Source organism: Onychomys torridus, chromosome 20 (assembly GCF_903995425.1).
Source record: "Onychomys torridus chromosome 20, mOncTor1.1, whole genome shotgun sequence".
NCBI lineage: Eukaryota > Metazoa > Chordata > Mammalia > Rodentia > Cricetidae > Onychomys > Onychomys torridus.
Genome location: NC_050462.1, coordinates 15,255,516 through 15,276,719, shown reverse-complemented (window position 1 = coordinate 15,276,719; position 21,204 = coordinate 15,255,516). Strand labels below are relative to the sequence as shown.

At 45.5% G+C, this 21,204-nt stretch overlaps 1 protein-coding gene across 1 annotated transcript in view; it reads left to right on the top strand.

Annotated features, from left to right (window-relative positions):
- The window catches only part of Plxnc1 (plexin C1), a 149,946-nt gene that overhangs the window by 22,247 nt on the left and 106,495 nt on the right, over nt 1-21,204 (top strand). The window contains 2 exon segments of the mRNA XM_036169690.1: nt 10,966-11,100; nt 15,090-15,190. Of these exon segments, the coding sequence (XP_036025583.1) occupies nt 10,966-11,100; nt 15,090-15,190 (236 nt within the window).

Below are 21,204 nucleotides of genomic sequence, written 5' to 3'. Positions count from 1 at the left end.
CTCCCTGTCCTCTGAGCTACTCACGACTAGCACCATCTTTTGATTTGTTATTGACTTGTTATTGTTTTGGCTAGTTATTGTTATTGATACCTAGCCTCTGCGGTCCATGTTTGCCCTGCCAACTTGATTTTAAGCTTCCTGTAAAGGGGGCCATGAATTCCCTCAGCCTGACACAGCGCCGAGTGCTGGGTAGGCATTTGATTGAATCTGTGTTTCCTTTGGAGGAAACCCAGTAACATATGGGAGGGAATTTGTTTGTATACACATACTTCTCAAATATACATTGATCATCTTTCCTGTTGTCCTGGTTTCGGTTCCTGGGCATAGGAGAGGTAGATGCTCATCAATCAGCACACACTCGTCACCCAGGGATGCCCGTGGACATACTAACCTGGTCAGATACAATCAGGCCCATTAACCCCGCAAGAAGAAATTTCTATCCATCCTTCCTGGGTCTCCTTACCAATTATCTCTTCAGATTTGGGATGTTTTTGACAAGTGTTTTGACAAGAACACCATTTCCCCAAGCTGAGCCTACCAGGCTGTCACATGGAGAATTGGAGGTGAAGGAACACTTGCCTATAAATAGTTCCCCATGGGACGGCCTGGCTTCCCTGTCCTGGGGTTCAGCTCAGCCATTTGTGTGCAACTGTCCAAGCTTCAGTCTTGTTGGAAGCCAGGGGATGAGGCCAAGCTGCAGCTTCATGCTGCTAATAGAGAGGTGGTTGAGATTAAGTCTTGCTGTCCTCAGGATCTATGTGGGGGTACTACTTCAAGACCCCCATCTGTAGTCTCATTTTTAGGGTTCAATTAACAAGGATAGATTGGCATTTTGTTTTCATTTTTTTCTATTTTTATTTTATCTGCATTGGTGTTTTGCCTGCTTGTATATCTGCGTGGGGGCCTCAGGTCCCCTGGAACTGGAGTTACACATACTGTGAGCTGCCGTGTGGATACTGGGACCAGGTCCTCTGAATGAGCAGTCAGTACTCTTAACCACTGAGCACTGAACCATCTCTCCAGCCCTGACTTAACATTTTTCTGGTGTTTCCTGCATGTTAAGTCCCTCTACTCCTGCCTCTAACCGATTAAGCACTCTCACAACCCCATTTTACAGATGGGAGAATGGAGGCCTAGAGCTGTTGAGTGATTGGCCAAGGTTACGAAAGGGCAGTGCAGGGATTTGAACCTGGAACAACTTTGGAGGCTGGATTCATCTCCCTCAGCTATAGGAACCTTGCCCACTGTGCCTCACCTTCTAGGAACCTCCCTTAGGGGCTCTCAGCAAGTGGAGGGTGTGTTGGGAGGGAGTCCTAGGACTGCTGAGGTTTCTAAGGTTGAGGCAACCTCTGACCTCACCCTGTGTTTACTTCTTGAAGATCAACCCACTCCCACCCCCCAACTCTGTCTCTTGGGACAGTTCCCTCCCACAGCAGGGGGTGGTGAGGGTTGAAAGCCTTCTATCTCCCTTCCCGCCCCACACATGGACAGGATGGTAATTCCCTTCAGATTTCCTCTTGTATCCCATGTGCAGATCCTTGGATGTAGCCCTTGAGATTATTTGGAGACACCCCCCCCCACAAAATAGGATCGGGCACAAATCACCCCCAGATCCCTCTGTTCATAAGCATCTCACTTCCCCCTTACCACACTGTCTCCAGATCTGATAGATAAACGGTGATAGGCACAGGCTTGGCTTCTGAGCCGAGATGTGGAGGTACTAATGAGCAACAGAAAAAGCAAACCCCAGCCCCATGCAGACGGTGGGGGGAGGAGAAGAAAGGGCTTGGATCACCCACAGCCTGACTCATCAGTTTCCGCAGTGATCAAGAGGCGAAGGCATTTTGACATGTGCCAGGCACCGTAGTATACGCCTGGCTGGGAGTGAGGCAGGCATCCGGCAGCCAGTTGCTGTTTTTACCACCACCAGTAATAACCTGACTTCTTAAATCTCTGCAAACCTCATGGACTTTTAATATAATTTGGTGCCATTTTAAACCTCACGCTATTTAAATAATCCCCCCCCCCCCCCCGTGCTTGTGAAAAATCTGTGGGCTCACGTAGAGAGTTGCAGGGTAGCGGGGATGCTAAGAGGAAGGCAAAGAAAAAATGATTCTTAATTGCGTCATGTAGAGGCAACTGCTGTCAGCATTTTGGGTTCTTTTTTTACATAGTTGAGGTCAGACCCAATCCAGTTCTGCATCCTTCTTTCCTTCAGCTAATGAGGGTAGAGGCTTCTATTAAAATGCTGCTGCAAACCCTTTGTAAACACGATTCTTAAATAGCTCTACCATGGTCTGTTCTATGGGAACACAATTTTGAACTTGAGCCGAGACACTGGATCTGTTTTTAAAAAGTGTCTTTAAAGATACCCCCCTTCTCCCTCTCCAGGAAGATGGTACTACCTCCAAAGGTAAGATTTCGATGATGAGCCCTGAAAAACCTGGAGACCTTATGGTTTGCTAGCGCCTTATTACCCTCCTGCCTCTGCCTTCATGACATGGCAGGGAAACCGAAGAAATGGGGAACTCAAAGGCCCTACCCTACCCTACCCATTTCTCAGCAGGTGTGTTGTGGTCATACGGCAGGTAGTGCTCCACCCCTCCTCTCCCCTCATCATCTCTCCATTTTTGCATCCTTTCTGGAATATGATTCTATGTGCTCACTTTTTAAAAAGTTGTCAGCCTCTCCACTGAAATCAGCTGAAAGTGTGCCGACTCTGAACTCAGTGTTTGGAAATCCACATGGCACGTGTCACATGGGGTATGCCATCCTAGGAACACATGCCATGTCGTTCTCCAACTGTGGAAGAGTCTGCCATGTGGTTCGGATTCCTTTGGGCTGATTCTGTTGCATGTAGAACATTCTCCTTATCTCAAGGGCAGAGTGGAAAGAGTTTGAGCCTTTCCTGGCGGTATGATGAGTGAGACGGGAATGTGCATGAAATTTGAAATTTGTAACTTTTTGCATGCCCATTAACCTTTCTTACAAGCATGAAAGATAAGAAGGTAGCAGGTGAGGGATGATAATAGCCAGCATTTCTGCGCTCTTACTATGTGTGTGCCTGCTATCAGAATTGGCATCTGCATGGGTTAATTCATTTAATCCATATGAGCCAATACTATGGCCATCCTCACTTTATCAATGAGAAATCCCGGGGCTTTAGGGAATAAGGTAGCTGGTTCAAGGTGATTTGAATGGAAAAATCTGTCCCCAGAGTCTAAGCCTTTATCCTCCAGCAAAATTGCATTTACAGTTTAAATGTACTCTGTAGAGCTTGACAGAGGGCTTGGGCCGAGCTGTGAACTTTTCTGTCTGATACTAGGGTATCTGGGCTGATCCCAAGACAACAGTGTTTGAGGTTTCCTGAGAAGGGGCTATGGTTTCTGTGGTTTTTAGTTTGTTCCTATTTGGGGACAGTTTCTGGCAGCTGAGGGATTGAGCCTCTCTTCTTGAGACTGTCAGAGGCTCAAGAGGACCTCTGTACCTCCAGTAGAACCCGGATTTCCCCCAGAGGGCTCCTTTTGAGGAATAGGAAACATTCTGTGCTCACATTGTTTGAATGCCTCCCCCCAGAGGAGACTAGGATTTCCCAACTTCCTTGGTGCTGACATAGTGTGCAAGGCCCAGGAAGCTATGTCGTGCTCTGTCCCCACAGCCAGCAAAAGGGTATTTCTCACATGCTTCATCAGAACTGGCCACCTTGCCAGCTCTGTCAAGACTCTGCTCCTACAGGTGGCTTTTCATTTTCCCAAACCGTGGAGTAAAGTCAAGTCAATTCCAGAGCTCAACTAGAAATTCTGGAAGAATCTCACTGGACCTCTGGCTGTTAAGGTTGTCAAGTGAACGTAAGAGAGAGTTTTAAAATGAAATATTTTAGTATTCTCCCACAGAATGTACAAACAGGCAAAAGAAGAAGAACCCGGGAGAGGCCCAGAGCTGCAGGAGGAGAGAGTTGGGCAAAGGTAATGGACCGAACAGGAGAAACCACAGGCAGGGGCAAGCTTGGGAATGGGCTCCGTGGTTGGCTGCGTAGAATGTCCTAGAAAGCTTATTTCCGGTTTCACTCCATTTCACACCTTCTAGCTTGTGAGTTTGGGGACTCCCTGACTTGGAACAGTTACTCTCAAGCAATATGCAAGTCTGGAACTTGGAGTTCAGGCCACGTACTTCTCTGGCTACATACTATGAAGTAGATAGACCGGAAACGAGAGAGTCACCTCATCTTCATGCTGAACCTTTATTTTTCCTAACTACTGAGGCCCGCCACACAGTATTGGATAACTGCTTTGTGTGTCTAGGGGAGTCTCCTTCCCATTCATTTTTTAATGAAAGAATAAACAAGACAAATGACTCATTTGCTCTGCTACTGACCAGCCTCGGAGAAGGTAGAATAGGAAAAGTTTGGTTTGAAGCATCTCAGCTTTGTGAACATGGCTTTTCTATCTCATGACAATCATACAGTTTTTCTTCCCCGTTGCCTTTCAACTTCACCATGTGGCACAGAGCTGTCCTGTGACTGTGTGGTGTGGAAATCGCTGCCCGTTTAATTTTAGCAGCATGCCTGGGAGGTTTTTTTTTGCATGCAGCAAAAATCTCAGGGCTAGTTAATAGCCTACCATGAGGCTTCAGGAGGATGTCAAGAGCAACAGCATGTTGACATGAACCGAAATTCTCCATCAGGGAACATTTGTTTTCTACACAGGCTTTGGCTGAAAGAATGGGACAAGCTTTACAAATTCTTAAATGCTAACAGAGTTGCTTTTCATTTAAGAAATACTTTTCTCTACCAGGCACCGTTCTGGTTACTTGGGTACAAAGGTGACCCCCAAAGAGAGCTATGTGTGCTAATCCTAGCACTTGTGGGGTGGGGCAGAGGGAGGAGGATCTCTGTGAGTTGGAAGTCAGCCTGGTATTCACAGTGAGTTCCAGGACAGCCAGGGTTACATGGTGAGACACCTGTCTCAAAAGAGCTACTACAAAGGTGAGCCGGAGACGGAAGCCTGCTGAATGTGGAGGGTGAGCAAAGGCATAAAACTAGTCCATTAATTATCCAACGATAAAGTCATTTCAGAGAGTAGTTAAGTGCCAAGAAGAACACAGGAGAGATAGAGAAAGAAAGACAGTGTGCACGGTGGAGAGGCAGGCGATCCAGGAGAGCTCCTCAGAGGAGGTGAGGCAGGACGGTGAGGAGAATGTAAGAACATTCACGGAGGAGGCAGAGTGACTTCAGATTAGATCTATATTAAGGTCGTATGCTAGAAGCAATAAATAAAAATCTGCATCATGCCCCAGCAGCGTGTTGTGTGAGTTGGATGAGGTTACTCTTATGCAAAATTCCACCCATTTTGGTGGCTGTGACTCACGGCTCCTGCACTGCTCCCCTGGTCCTGTTCTTTTTCCAAAGCTGCCCAGCTAGACTGGGCCAAAGAGGAATGGCCCCCTGGCTCTGGTCTCTGTGGCTTTTCTTCTCTGTGTGGATCTCCTCAGGCACTCCACAATTGAAAGTCCCTGAGGTCCCCTGGGCCCCGGTCTGGGTGGGCTGGGCGATGTCAGGAGAAACCTGTGCTCATCTCTGGGAGATGAGACAGAGGACTGCAAAGCAGATATCCCAGCCTCTTGGTGTAGGACATTTGAGACCTTTGGAATAAAAATGAAAACCTCCCATTGTTTTCCTCTCTGGGGCGTGGGGGTCACTGTTGACATTTAATCTGGCCAAAAGAAAAGCAGTTTGCTCCACTCACCTTCGAAAATCTTTACATTTTAAGTGCATTTATTTATCTGTTGGTTGGTTGGTTGATTGATTGATTGATTGATTGAGATAGAATCTCACTGTGTAGTTCTGGTTGGCCTGGAACTCCCAATGTAGACTAGGCTAATCTCGAACTTTGGAGAGATCTGACAGCCTCTGCCTCCCTAGTACTGGAATTAATGGTATGTGTCACCATGCCTGACCTCAGGTCTTTATTTTTAAAGATAATATGTGGACATTGTTTAAAACACTAAAGAACCAAGAACGTGCATAAACAGAGTGAAAACTATCCATTCCCAACTTCCCATTCCAGGCTCCCAGTGCAACCAACAAAAGAAGTTTCATGGGTAGCTTCCTAATGAGAGCTTGGCGATATCTGCAAGCAAAATGGGATAGCCTTTTCTCTCCCCCACTTTTATCAAACATATAACACATTAAACATACATATGTGTATAGAAACAATTGTATTTACATGAATACATATTTGCTATAACATTTGAACTATATGAACAATAAAAGTGCTTTCTGGTTTTCTTGATGGCTGAAGGGTACCCTACTTTTTACACTATTTACATAACCCAATTTATTTTTTACACTATTGTTTACATAACCCTATTGTTCCTATAATTCCCTATTATTGATATTTAGGTAGTTTTAGACTTTTACTTATAACAGGATGCCAAAGTGAACATATGTCAACACACACACACACACACACACACACACACACACACAGGCTTCAGGGTCCAAGAATACATGCTTCATAATTTTCATGAATAATGCTAGATTGTCTTGCAGATGGATCTTAATTCCACCATGCTGGACACATGCCTGTTCACACCCAGCATCTGTGGTGAGCAGGCCATGGCAAGGAGCTCATGTAGGAAATTGTTGGTAAGCCCTAGCAAAACATACCTGGTAACATTATTTTTTAGAAAGCACGGCTTCCCTGCCCTAATTGGGAATGTTGAAGGATGCTGGTGCCTCATCTTCAAGGTGTCAAGTAAACAGATTTGTATCACACGCCTCCCATCTATGCCAGCTGTGCTTCAAGAGTAGATGGCATGAGACCCCGTAAAGGCTGCTGCATGGCTCCTGACTTACCGAACACCGATGAGTGATGGTGTTTTTTCTAGATTACTTTATGTCTCTTCTTATTTTAAAGCGAATTCCAGACACTATGACATTTACCCCAATGCATTTCATTATGCCTCTCTGAGAAATTATTATCATGTTCCCAACTGTGACTGTAATGTCATTATCACAGTTAACAAAATTATCTGTAATTCCTTAGGATTATCCACTGAATATAGCTGAAATTTCACAATTGATTAAAAATACACTTAAAATTATTTGGTTCAAATTGGTATCTAGGGCACATTTGGTTGCCTCTTACCTAAAGCAACACACACACACACACACACACACACACACACACACACACTTTGTTTGCTCCCACTGGTGTCTCCCCTTGAGGATTTTGTTTTCTTCCATGCCATTTAGCTGATTCTATGACTTCTTCCTCGGCTATGTGGACGTTAGCATGGAAGATTTGATTTGGTCCAGGTTGAGGGTTAGTGTTGGGAATGTGGTACAGAAAGCCTTCCTGAGGGAGGGATGCGTTTGATGGATGCCTTCCGGAAGCAGGCCCTGAGCAGCGGCCTCTCTTGAGGCTGACTCTTGAGCATCTTTCTGTCAATCTTTTTGCTTCCTCTCTTTCCTCTTCAATCACCCTTTCCAGGACGAACCACGGCAGCTGTCTAAATCCCCAGCTCAGTCCTAGTGTAGCTTATGAGTTAGTGATGAGTGAGGCAGATCCTGACAAGATTACCACTGACAGGCCCAGTGCCTGCCCCACTTGGTTCCGGCCACTTAACTCTGTTCTTCAGGGCAGCCTTGTTCAGGAGAACTTTGTGTGCCCACGGAAGTGTTTCACACCTGCACCAGTGTGCCAGTGCTGGCTGTGAGTGACTACTGAGTACTTGAAATATGGCTACAATGAGGGAGAAATGGAACTTTCAACTGTATCTAAACAGCCCTGTGTGGTTAGTGGCTACCATCTTGCCGAACACGGCTCCAGAATCATTTTCAAATGAGCTGTAGATCTCTCCCATTTCCCTGAGACCTAGCTGCTGCTATTTTAAAAGGTTTGTTTTTTTTTTTAAAAAAGTCATACTTAATATATTTGGTTACTGAGCCACTGCCATAGTGGCTGAGTAGTCTGCTGATGAGCTGCACCAAGTCCGCTGGGGACTCAGGAGCAGTACCAGGAGTTGGTAGCTACAGGAAGCTTCTCCCTGTAATGAAATAGCAAATGCCAAGGTGCCATATTGGTATGCTGGGAGTACTGTTCAGTGGGTACACGAACGTAGCTTTGTCCAAAAAGAATCCTGGGTGGTTTTGTTTTTTCAAGACACATACGTCCTATGACTAATGTCCACCGTGGTAGAAATGTGAGTATTGGGCCTATGAGATGGCTCAGGAGGTAAGAGAGCTTGCTGCTAAGCCTAGCAACCTGAGTTCAATGCCTGGGACCCACACAATGGAAGGGAAGCGCCATCTCCTACAAGCTGCCCTTTGACCTCCATACTCACATACCCACACCCTCACCCTGCACCCTAACACTCAGAAAAATGGTTAAAATCGTTAAAAACTTTTAATAAATGTGTGAATTTAGGTGATCTATCTGGATGTCTTCTAACTGACAAGAAAGTTGATGCCATCACTTTTTAGAGTACTGAACTGGGCTGATAAACAGGTGGATGATTAGAAGAACATGGACCCTACCCAAAGGGAACCTGCAGTCTAGCCATAGGTTATTATGCATTGGGTACTGATTACATGTTAAGTATCTCATGATTCTTACTTGATTTTTTTTTTTTTTTTTGGTGTTTTGAGACAGGGTCTCTCTGTGTAGTTTTGGTCCCTGTCCTGGATCTTGCTCTGTAGACCAGGCTGGCCTCAAACTCACAGGGATGCACCTGGCTCTGCCTCCCAAGTGCTGGGATTAAAGGTGTGCACCACCACCTCCCGGCCTCTTACTTGGTTCTTAACCTACAAAGTTAGGCATTATTAGTACCAGTTTATAGATGAAGAAATGGTAGTCTGGGAGGTTCAATAAGGTATTAGTGCAGAGTGTCACAGCCACTTATTGGCAAAGCCAGGTCTAAGCCAGGTCCCCATCCCAAGTCTCCAAGGTGACAGCAGTAGCTCATGTGACCTCCTTGCACATGTGGGCCCTACCTCACTGTGCCTTGTCACACTTCTGTTCCAACTCCTCAATGGTCGCTTCTCTCCCTGCAGAGTGAAAGGCGGGATCTGTACATACTGAAGAACCCGTGCCCATCCGCTTTATCACAGTATTTCCCTGCCCACCCTTCACCCTGCTCTGCTCACACTGGCCTCTTCCTACTTTAGGGACTCTGCTCTGACTGGGCCTCTTTAAATAAAACACAGAAAAACCCAAACAAACATGTTTCCCGCTAGAGAGATGGCTCAGCAGTTAGGAGCTCTGGTTGCTCTTCCAGAGGACTTGAGTTCAATTCCCAGCACCCACATGGTGGCTCACAACCATCTGTGACTCTAGTCCCAAGGGATCCAGTGTCCATTTCTGGTTTCTGTGGGCACAATGTGTACAGTACATATGGTGCTCAGACATCCAGGCAGACAAAACCCCACACATTAAAATGAATACATTAAAACAAAAGACATGTTTCGTCCAGAAACTAGATGACTCTTGTAGGCTTCTGAATCAGTATCGCTCTCCTTAAAAAACCTACTAATGTCGGGCGGTGGTGGCGCACGCCTGTAATCCCAGCACTCGGGAGGCAGAGGAAGGTGGATCTCTGTGAGTTCGAGGCCAGCCTGGGCTACAGAGTGAGTTCCAGGACAGCCAGAGTTACACAGACAAACAAACAAACAAAAACCCCCAAAAACAAAAACCTACCATGGGCCTGCATTCTCCTCCTCCATTTTATCTCACTCATCACGTTCAATTGTATTGTGCAATTATTAATCCAAATTTACAGATGAGGCTACCATCCATCCCCCACCCCACCCCCCATGCAGTGTACCCCCTTTCCTGAGGGAGGATGTCTTTCCCAGATCTACTCTGCCCATTGTGTTCACTGCTATTTCCCTACACCCCGAACAGTATATGGACGATCAGTAAATGTTTGTTGACTGAAAATGAATGACACTCAGGTGTCTAATTGCCAAACTACAGAATACTGATTCACACCTGCTTCTATTTTATATGTAAACACGTCCATACTTGTCTATCCCAGTGAACTTGTCAGGGTTACTTTAAAATGCATGACTATGTAGAACCACAAGGAACCACAGATTAACCCATGCAAATATATGTTAAGCAGACAGCGCCTTGGTTTCAAGGTCACTCTTGGCATGATTCTGAGGAAGCTGTTGCTTGTGGTTTCTGGTCGAGCCAGGTCTGGTCAGAAATGATAGATACAAACTTCCATATGTGAGAATGCTGCCCCAGAATTGGAGTGTGGCTGTCTGTGAGGTTTGGTGATTTTGTCTCCTGCCCAGACAGGTAACGGTGTACTTGGTATTGTCAGCCTTGTCGAAGACAAAGTCATGAGAGGATGGATGATTAAGGAATATATTCTCTCACCCAGTTATACATATACACATATGTATTATCTATCTATCTACCTACCTACCTACCTACCTACCACCTATTTATCTATCTATCTATCTACCTACCTGTCTACCTGTCTACCACCTATCTATCTACCTACCTACCTACCTACCTACCACCTATCTATCTATCTATCTATCTATCTATCTATCTATCTATCTATCTATGAAGCAAGAAATATTACCTACTTAGGCAATTTTATTTTTTTTATTTTTGGTTTTTCAAGACTGGCTTTCTCTATCTAATGGCCCTGGCTGTCCTGGAACTCGCTCTGTAGACCAGGCTGGCCTCAAACTCTCAGAGATCTACCTGCCTCTGACTCCTGAGTGCTGGGATTCAGAGCATGTGCCACCATTGCCCAGCTGGACAGTTTTATGATTGGTTGTATAGCCAGTGGTGGTTTTTTCAGAGTTGGGGTGTGCTTACAGGTGGTGCCTGAGTAGGAAAGGACGTGACTTCAAGGTTAAGCTGTATAGCTCTTACTACCCTAATATTCGGGATAATGAATAGAAATGATATTTCTTTTTTTTTTTTTTTTTTTAAACAAAAGGTTGTTCTCGGTGAGAATTTGACTTCAAATTGTCCAGAGGTCATCTATGAAATTAAAGAAGAAACACCTGTGTTCTACAAGCTTGTTCCTCATCCCGTGAAGGACATTTACATCTACCTAACCGCTGGGAAAGAGGTAGGCAAGGGTGCCAGTGATTGCTTCCGACTTATGAATAGGACTTATTTCATGGATGTCATTATCTAGTGGCAAAGCTTTTACTTTGAGCTACCAGGTTTAAACACTGCTGCAGGCTTTGAGGAGACCTACAGTAGGTCATGGGCCTGGAATTAAAATCCGTACTGACTGTCACCAGTAACTAAGCAAGAAATATTACCCATTTAGACAATTGTATTATTGGCGATATTTCCAGGGCCAGAATTTTCAGGTGTGTGTGTGTGTGCGCGCGCTTGCAAATGGGCCCATAATCAGCAAAGTAACTGAATTTACACATTTATTGTGTGGGCACTGAATGGTTAGATGCATTTATGAGTATGCCCAATGGGACTGGCTTTGGAACTTGGGGTTAATATCAGGCCACAGTCTCATACACATTCATGAACCAGGAAATCTATGTCACTAACCCCCTACACACACACACACACACACACACACACACACACACACACACTCTTAATTTATCTGGATGTTTTGATTTTTCTTGTTTCTGCTTACTAAAATAAAAACAATACCTTTTTAACATTTTTCCATCTTTGGAAAAAGGAAACATGTTTAAACTGGGTTCTTACAGTATATGACTCATTGTTCTTTGTGTGGTCTCTGTATGTGCTCTGAATTGTGTTACACATACACATGTATGTAGTAAAGAATGCTAATGAAATGGAATATGTTAATGTAATTATTACTCAGTTCTTATATGAAAAGTCTAAGAAAAATAAAGTAGTTCTAGAAGATATATATGTATACGTCTGTATATATTTATGTATATATGTAAATGTACACATGTATATATAAATTATATATACATATGTATAGACACATATGCATTTATAATGTGTATATATAATGTATGTATTGATGATATGTCTGTATATGCATACATAATGTGTACATACATATATAATATGTCTATGTGGGTCTGTATGTATCTTTAAGAGGGCTAGAACTTAAACTCTGCTCTAATTCTAAGGCCCATGCAAAATGACATTAAATTCCAAACTTGTGAAAGATAGATCATCATCCTGGCCTGGTAGTTTTGGCCCATGACCCTTTGAACACACTGAGTTTGAGGGAGGTAAGTGAGACGTGGACAATTATGTAAAGGATGTCGCAGGTGCCCTTCCCCCTCCCCCATTTCTCACTTTGGTCTCTTTCAGCCCTTCTCAGGAGGAGAGCAATGGCTGTCCTACACAGGCTTTTTGAGTCACAGGGTAGGGGCGACAGTATCAAGTATTCTTAGAAAGGCCGCATGGCTCTCTGCAGTTTGAAAAGCCCGCTCTATCCAATGATCACATTACGATGGTCAAATCTGAACCTCCCACAGCCTTCTTCACCTTACACAGCCTTCTGTGCAGGCTTGCTTTGACATTCAAACCCTCTTTATTATGTCTCTTCCCCGGGATCCCATATTTGAAAGACTTTTGTCTATTCAACAAACTGTGTTTATTAAGTAACCATTCCCAGGCTTTATTTATCAAGGACATCTCCAAGCTGCCAGCCAGAGTACTGACTGTGCTGCCATGTAGAGCTGATAAAATTCCAACCCCCCAAAGCAAAGATACTGGAAGTCTGGCTTAATCTGTGCATGTTTTTCCATTTTGCTTTCTGAAAGATTGCAGATAGCTCATAAATTGCCATCAGTACCCACAAAGACACTTACAGAACTCCAAACCCCAGTGCTGTGGGCTGAAGAATGCTATGAAGGGCCAGTAGTTCACAGATCTTTGCTTCCTAGAAAATAGAGGCATCCAACCCCTAATCACTTAAGCCTGAAGACCTCAGGGACAGTTTTCAAGGGGGTGTCGAAACTTACTGTCTCTGTATTCCTCACTCTAGCATTATTGCAAGAGGTTCTGTTGCTTAGCCAACCATGGTAGAGCACCCTTGTAATGATAGTACTTAGGAGACAGAGGCAGGAGGATCACAAATTAAACCTTGGGCTAGATAGTGAGACACTACTAGCTGACCATGGCTGTGCAAGCATGGTCACCAGAGAGACCAAATGCAAAGAATTTCCTTCCTAGCCCCTAGAAAGATATTAATTTTGAAAAGCCATGAAAAATCTGTAAAATGATATCAACGTGTGCCCATTAAACATAATTATAATGCAGATATATGTTCTGATCAGAAATAGTTCCATAGTGTGTTAGAGAGCAAGTCTAATGTAATATTTATAGTATCTTATCTTTTACACAGAATTATGTTTGTGCTTAAATACACTAAATGGTCATTCCTGAAGAATGTTCTAGGTTGAAGACTGTCAACAAGAGAGGTCCTATGATCCATTGTTACTTATGTCTCTCCAGTATCATGGGTGCTGGGCCTATTCAAAGGCACCCAGAAGCTTGTGCTAAGGAAACTTACTGACTCTTTGAGCCTAGGGGGGTTCATGTTTGCTGGACCATGGCACCGTTTTCTCCCATAATAGCAAACAGCTAGTACTTATGACGCAAATTATTTAGTATGCTTCAGACTACGCTTGTAATAATCCTATAAAGTCTCTTGTACTGGTGCCATTTTTACAGACGGCCAAACAAGGTTAGGGAGATTATGTGACACTTAATAAAATCCCTCAGAATTAAAAAGATGTTTTGTGAGCTACGAGGAAATAAATATCCACATTCTGCTTAGTTCTGGCTCAGACTTGTGGCCTGCATCTTCTGACAGCAGCACGGAGGAGTATGAAAGAGAGGGCACAGGGATCCTAGAACTCAAGGGTCCCCCTTGGACTCTGCCCTCTTTTCGCCACAAACTCCTAGAACTCTCTGCATCTCTCTACTTATACTTCCCAGCATGCACAGCTTCCTGGGATAACGAGTTCCATAAGTTTTCTCACCAACTGCTGTGCAATTGTGCCTTCCGAAACTGTGCCAGGCAACACTGCATGTTTGCCACGGCCTCTGCTTGCTGCCTGGATCTGCCCAGCACCGTCGACTGGTGGATGGAAAAGGCACTCCTCAGAACAGGGGAAGATTTTAATCCCCCTCTGTCTCCTTCTGCTTGTTTCATTTTTTTTCTTCTTTTCTGTAGTGCTGGGAATCGAACCCAGCACCTTGAGCATGCTAACCAAGCAAGTGCTTGACTATTAACTACACCCTCAGCCCTGTCTCCTCCTGTTTCTTGTATTTGCAACCCCAAGGGGATGGGTGTGAGTCATTGAGCCAGGAGCTGAGGTGATGGAGGCACCCTTAATACCACTTCATTTCTGCATCCCTCGCCAAATGCATCCTGATCATTCTGGGGCAGAACCACTGCTGTTCCCAGATACTCATTTCCATAGCGCCGCTGGTTAGATTGACTGTCCCTGTATGAGAATCAGGTCACCTGGCTCCATGATCCCTACGGAAATAATTATCCACAGATTAGAAACTGGGCTATGGTAGAACTCACCTGGGAAGGCTCATAATAATACAGTCTCCAAGACCCCACCCCAGACTCGGCGGCAAGAGTCTCAGGCACAGAGCAGTCTGGAAATACAGTTGTCTCTTGGAACTTTCTGGGATTGGTTCCACAAAGCCCTCACAATACCAAAATGTTGCATATAACCTGTACACATCCTCTCATATACAGTAAATTATCTTTAGATGAGCTATGCCTGCCTATGATATAATACAGTGTTAATACTATATAAATCATTCTACTGTACTGTTTAGGGAATGAGAGAATGAAATTGCACTGTGCAAGTTTAGACAATGTTTTTCCAGATGTTTTTGATCTGCTCTTGGTTGAATTTGTGGGTTCAGGAGCCACTGGGGTGAATAGGGATGACCTTCCATACCGCATCATATCCTAGAACTTGAGACCTACCATTGGATGCCACCGTGGAGACACTCAAGGCTCATGTTGATAAATATACTCTTTGTGGCCCTTCAACAGATAAGGTGTTGGAGGTGCCCCCCTAGGGTTGCTTGGGGTTCTGTCTGAACCGATGTCCTCTTTATTTTCAGGTGAGGAGAATTCTGGTTGCCAACTGCAGTAAACGTAAATCCTGTTCGGAGTGCTTAACAGCAGCAGACCCCCACTGCGGCTGGTGCCTCCCGCTACAAAGGTATTTCCTGAATTCTTTCTCGCCAACTCGCATTTTCCAGAAAGTGTCATGCAGCCGAACACTTGTTGCCCTACTTTAATGATCCAGGCTGTGGGGGAGCAGAGCTCTCCAGGACTGAAATAAATGGTGTAACTGTAATTCATTCTCAAAGATGGTTCTTACCATGTCAGTACCATCAAGTCATGTGACCCAGAACGCACAGGGCCACCCAGTCTGAGGACAAGAGGGGGCAGGAATGTGACAGGAGAAGGGAGAGGCTAGCGTAGGTGGATTTGCTTTTTACTTCCTACCAAGTTCACCAAGACTTCAGCACGAGCCAAAAGGTTCTCCCTTAGAGAAGATAAAAGAATAGCAATGTTTTAAAATTTACAAGTGAATCCTCATCATGCCATGTATTCTGCTCGCTCTGTGGAAGCCTTATTATTGATGGCATTGTCTCCTTGCACGCCATATAGCCGTGGGCCTGATGTACAATCTCAGTCTCCAGGCAGAATCTGCCCAGCCTAGTCTTGAATTACAATGTACACGACCCATCTAGGCTCAGGGGCGACTTGTAGCGGCTTCCTCTCCATGGCAGTTCTTAGCATCGCTGGGACCAGCCTGGTTGGATTCGCTGTTGCCATGGTAACCCAGTACTCCAGCTCTTGCTATAGAAGCAAGGAGGAAAGAGCCTTCACTGCAGCTCAGGCAGGAATGAGAGAGAGGGAATAAAAAAGCAAGCCACATAACAGTGGTTGTCAGATCGGTGTTTTCAGTTTGTAAAGATGGACACAGGTTTAAAACAAAACAAAAAAACAGAACAGTAGAGCAGGTAGAGAGAGGCTGATGGCAGAGCAAAGGGGCAATTGGGGAGAAAGGCGACAGAGAAGTGAATTAGAAAGCTAATGGTGGGGTAGGAGGCATGAATGGAGAGAGGTGGCTATGATGTTAGGGAGAGGCTCGGGAAACAAACTAAAAATATGGAGATGGAATGAACTAAGAGTTGGTGGAGGAAGCCACAGTCCAAGCTGCTGCAAGATGAGGGACTGCCCTCCTCCGCTGCCGCTGCATCTCCTTGTGGGCTCTCTCCCTCGGAGACCCCCAGGCAGACAAAAGAGGCAGGGTCAAGCAAATTCTCATGAATAATTGTAATCGGGTAGGAGCCTTTTCTTCCCATCACATGCCCACGACTTTAAGAAATGAACTGATCACAGCCAGCATTGTATGGCCGCTGTCGCTTTTGAGAACCCTTCCATGTATGCACGGAAGCTTTTCTGTGTGTCTGTGGAGAGCTCCAGGCAGGAGCTTATTCATGGGTGGTTGGTGACAGGGGTGGTGATTAAAAGCTGCATGGAGGTAGTGTCTAGTTGCTCAACAGGCTTGGGTCAGGAGTTGATGGGAGATGCCCAAGCTGGAAATAGGATTTTGGAGTCGGCTGTGTTTTGATGGTTCTTATAGAAGCCTTCAGATCAGATCAGGGATGGGAGGCTAACTGAAAAGAGATGTTCAAGGGCTGAGCACTGACGTGCTGGGATGCTTAGGGCCAGAGAGGAACAGAATTGGGGGGAAACAATGAAGTATCAGAAAGGGGAGAAAGCACTTAAGGCCAGGCAAGGAAAAGGAAGAGAGAACAGGGTACCGTGCTGACTCCTGCTATGGAGGTCAAAGGGAAACTGACCCATCCACGGGACTTAGCACATGGCGATCGGTGACTGTGACAGAGGCCTGTGCTTGGAGGGGAGCTAGCCCTGCAAAGGACAACGAGCAGTGAGCGGGGGTGACTCCTCAGGGTGTTATGAAGATGGCAGAGGAAAGATGGAGCAGATTCTGGAGTGGAAAGTAGAGTCAAGAGAGTTTAGGGGGGTCTAAATTTTTTTTTCCGTGACATTTTAATTGGAGTGGGGTGGTGCATTTTCCATAGCACATGTGTGAAGGTCAGGGGACAGCTCGTGGAAGCCGGTTCTCTTTTTCTACCATCTGGGTCTCAGGGGCTGAACTCAGGTCGCCAAGTTTGGCAGGTCAAGGCACCTGCTAAGCCATCTCCCCAGTTCAAGTTTAGGGGGTTTTAAAGATGCATAAAATAGCGGCATCTGGGGCTGGAGAGATGGGGGCTGAGCCGGTCTTCTGTAAGGTGCTTGCTGCGAAAGCAGTCGGGTCTGAGGTAGGATCTCAAGCACCTACATAAACAGCCAGTGGTAGTCGCAAGTGTCTGTTATCTTAGTGCTGGGGAAGCAGCAGAGATGACAGGATTCCTGGAAGTCCATTGGTCAGATAGTCTAGCCAAATTGGTGAGCTCTAAGTTCAAGGAGAGACCACACACACACACATGCACACACACACACACACACACACACACACACACACACACATACACACCCCACACTCCACCACACTAGTGCTTTTTTGTGTTGTTGAGAAAATTCCAATAGAAAGGAAGAGAGGGAGAGTTGTGGTGTGCTGTCTTTCATCAGATGGCAGAAACTGTGAGCTAATACATCAGTGGGGAAGGTAGCCTCAGACCAGGATGGGAAGGAAATGGCCTAGGCTGGACCCCAGAGCTGGCTGGGACAGAAGGAAGGATGTTCAGGGCAGGGTAGAGTTCAGTTGAGCCAGAGTTCGGGGACCAGTACACAAAGGGTGGGGCCCATGGGATGACTGGCGCCAGGGCCACTATAGACGCTGATGTGTATAGTGAGGGACCGCTGTGTGGAGGAGAGAAACAGGGACACACTGTGTGTAAGAGATGTGAGAGGGTGGTGAGACCCATGCACTGGACCTTTCCATTGGAGAACTGGGAAAGAATACTTGCTGGACTGTGTGGGGCTTAAAGTTGAGATGACAGAGGTGTGGGGTTACCGGATATGTTATGTCATGGAGATGGGGATGGAGAGCAAGGTATGGTTGATATATTGTGCACCCTGATAAACTTATCTGGGGGTCAGAGAACAGAACAGCCACAATATTAAACATAGAGGTTAGGCAGTGGTAGCACATGACTTTAATCCTAGCATTCCAGAGTCAGAGATCCATCTAGATCTCTGTGAGTTCAAAGCCACACTGGAAACAGCCAGGCATGGTGCCACATGCCTTTAATCCCAGGAAGTGATGGCAGGAAGCAGAAAGGTATATAAAGCATGAGGACCAGGAACTAGAGCTGGTTAAGCTTTTAGGCTTTTGAGCAGCAATTCAGCTGAGATCCATTCTGGGTGAGGACTCAGAGGCTTCCAGTCTGAGGAAACAGGATCAGCTGAGGAATTGGTGAGGTGAGGTTAGCTGTGGCTGGTTCTGCTTCTCTGATCTTCCAGCATTCACCCCAATACCTGGCCCTGGGTTTGTTTTTATTAATAAGACCTTTTAACAATTCATGCTATATTACTGAGCAAAGAACAGTCCGGGACCTGTGGTGGTCACCAGACCATTAGATGAATTAGCCATCTGTGTGTTAGTCTTGGGCATCAAAAGCAAGGATGGGCCCCACATTGAAGAGTGAGGGAGGAGATAGTCAAGAATAAAGGTAAGTAGTTCTACGGTGGGTGAGGGCGGACACGGTGGGTGGTTGTGTAAGGAGGGGTCAAGGATGATATCTGTTGATAACATGAGCCTCAACTCTGGGAGGAGGTCAGAAGGAGAACCATGCCAAAGAGACAGTTTGGCTCAGGTGGACCATCCATGGTAGGTGAAAGGAAGCTGCCAGCCCTTTAGGGGGACTTGGGGAAGCTATGTCCCCAGGAGAGAACAGTACAGGGCTGTTAGGGAACTAGGTGAGGATCTCAGGTCTTAAGAGCTAGCTGTGAGGTCTTCTTCCTGTTTCCCCTGCTGCTTCTCTTACTCCCTCACCCCTGCTGAGCACTTTCTGATAAGAAGGACCCTTTAAAAATCTCCACCAGGTGGTGTCCCCCAGATGAATTGCTCCCATTGGCTGCTCTTCCTCCGATTCAGCCAGATCCCCTATTGCAGGCCAGGCATTCTGTGATCTGAAGCTCTGACCTCTCTCAGGCCACTCTCTCCTTGGTCACCTTAGCCTCATTGATTGTCTTTCTGATTCTAGAACTTTCCGATAGTGTCCCTGCCCAGGGGCCGTCACCTGAACTTAGGATGTCTGTCTCCATTTTAGCACACTCTTGCCCACGTTAGCTCGCTCTGTGCTGTCTGGTCCTAGAAGATATATCTATGTCTTCTTGAGGACCCAGCATCAGATAACCACTCCCTAGTTACAATTAGATTACTGTTGTTTTGTTCTTCATGGGCTGTCACTGTACCTTTATGCCTCTACCTCTCCCTTTATGCTGTTGTATACAGTGTGCTCCAAAAATGCATTAAGTAAGTGAGGTAAGCTGAGAGACTGGCAGGCAGTACCAGTGGCTTTATGTATCAGCCAACATTCTGGACTCATGGTTGATGGCAACATGTAAAGACACCGGTAAGCCACAAGCCATGTGGCAAAATATAGACTAACAGAAATGGGCTAAATATAAGAGTAAGAGCTAGACAATGGTAGGCCTGAACTAATGGTCAAGCAGTTTAAATAATATGTGTCTGTATGATTATTTTATACGTGGGTTATGGGACCGCAGGGGCTTGGTGGAACCTGGAGAGAAGCTCTCCAACTACAGGCCCCTCATAGCCACCCCACCTCACTGGTTTCCCAGCTGGCTTGGTCCTGGCCTAAGATAAAATGAAGCTAAGCCTCAGATCTATGACTCATGTTAAGCTCTCGGTACCATTCAAAATTAGGAATTCTAAAGGGGATGTTTTTGTATGGTGGTGGCGCATCCCACTGTGTTTATTTTAAATGTCACAGATTTATTTAGAAAAATAATTTCTTTTCTGTGTTGAGAAGGTTGAACTTTCTTGTACACATGTCTAGAAAGTGGATTTGGGCAGGGAGGGGGGCCGAGAAAGTTATCTTAATTTCCCTTTGATTTGGTGTTAAGAATAGACACCCAGGATAAGCAGATAAAAAATGAAACAATTGAGTAAACAATGAGGTCTAGAAAGTCTAGTATTTTATTGTGGGAATCTCACATCCAACCTGTGCTGCATTTGTGTGTGTGGGTAGAAAGGGTTTTTTCCCCCCCCCGAGGCTGAATATCTTGGGGTTGGAAGCAGTTTCTCAGCTTCTCCCATATTGCAAAGCATAGCACATGTGTTCAGTTCTGGATTTCCACAAAACTGGCAATCCTGAAGCAATGAGCCGAGGGGGTTCCAAAAGTTCATTTGCAAGTTTGTTTGGCTCAACGAGTGCATTTCCCCATAAAAACAATGTCACAAATTGTCCCAAGGCAGCCTGCAATATTCAATTTCTCTAATTTCAACAAATATTTGTTGGAAACCTACCAGGAGCCTGATGTGGGAAGTGAGCTAGTTAGCTGCTGGTGAGGAAAACCAGACGCCACTCTTGGCTTTAAGGGACTTACATGCAAGGTAGGAGGGCGAACATGTCAGTGGCCAGTGTTCAGTCATTCAATCATACATCTGATCGTCAACATTTATGGAGCACCCACATGTTCTAAACCTGATGTTCCATCTGGAGACACAGTTGTTTTGGAGTGGTGTTTACAGTCTAATGATAGATAGAGGTCAGTCTATACTGAGTTTCTGTTTCAGTAATACCACCAACTGAGCAACTGCCCAATATTGGTGAAATTATTAAGGCCACTCCACGTAGTTAAAAGGGAGGTTTATTTTGTGGGGTAACTTACAAATGAAGGGATAGGTTGTAGGGTCTGGCAAAGGTATGGCGCAATCCGGCAGTGTTCTCTGGAGAACTCTCTCGGTCTGCCTCCGGTGTCCAGGGTCCCAGAACCAACTGAGACCTCCTCTCGATCCTGGGTCTTCCACTTCCTCCTCCGCCCCGCCTTGTGGGCGTGACCATTACCGAAGCCTCAATGGGGGTTGGAACTTCCAGGCCAATGCTGGAATGGCTACCCACTACAGCCCAATTCTTAGTGGCTTAAAGAACAGGTGTTTATTTACATTTATTTTTCTCACTCATGGATCCACGTCAGCCCTAGGGAGTAGCAGGAGGTTTGCCT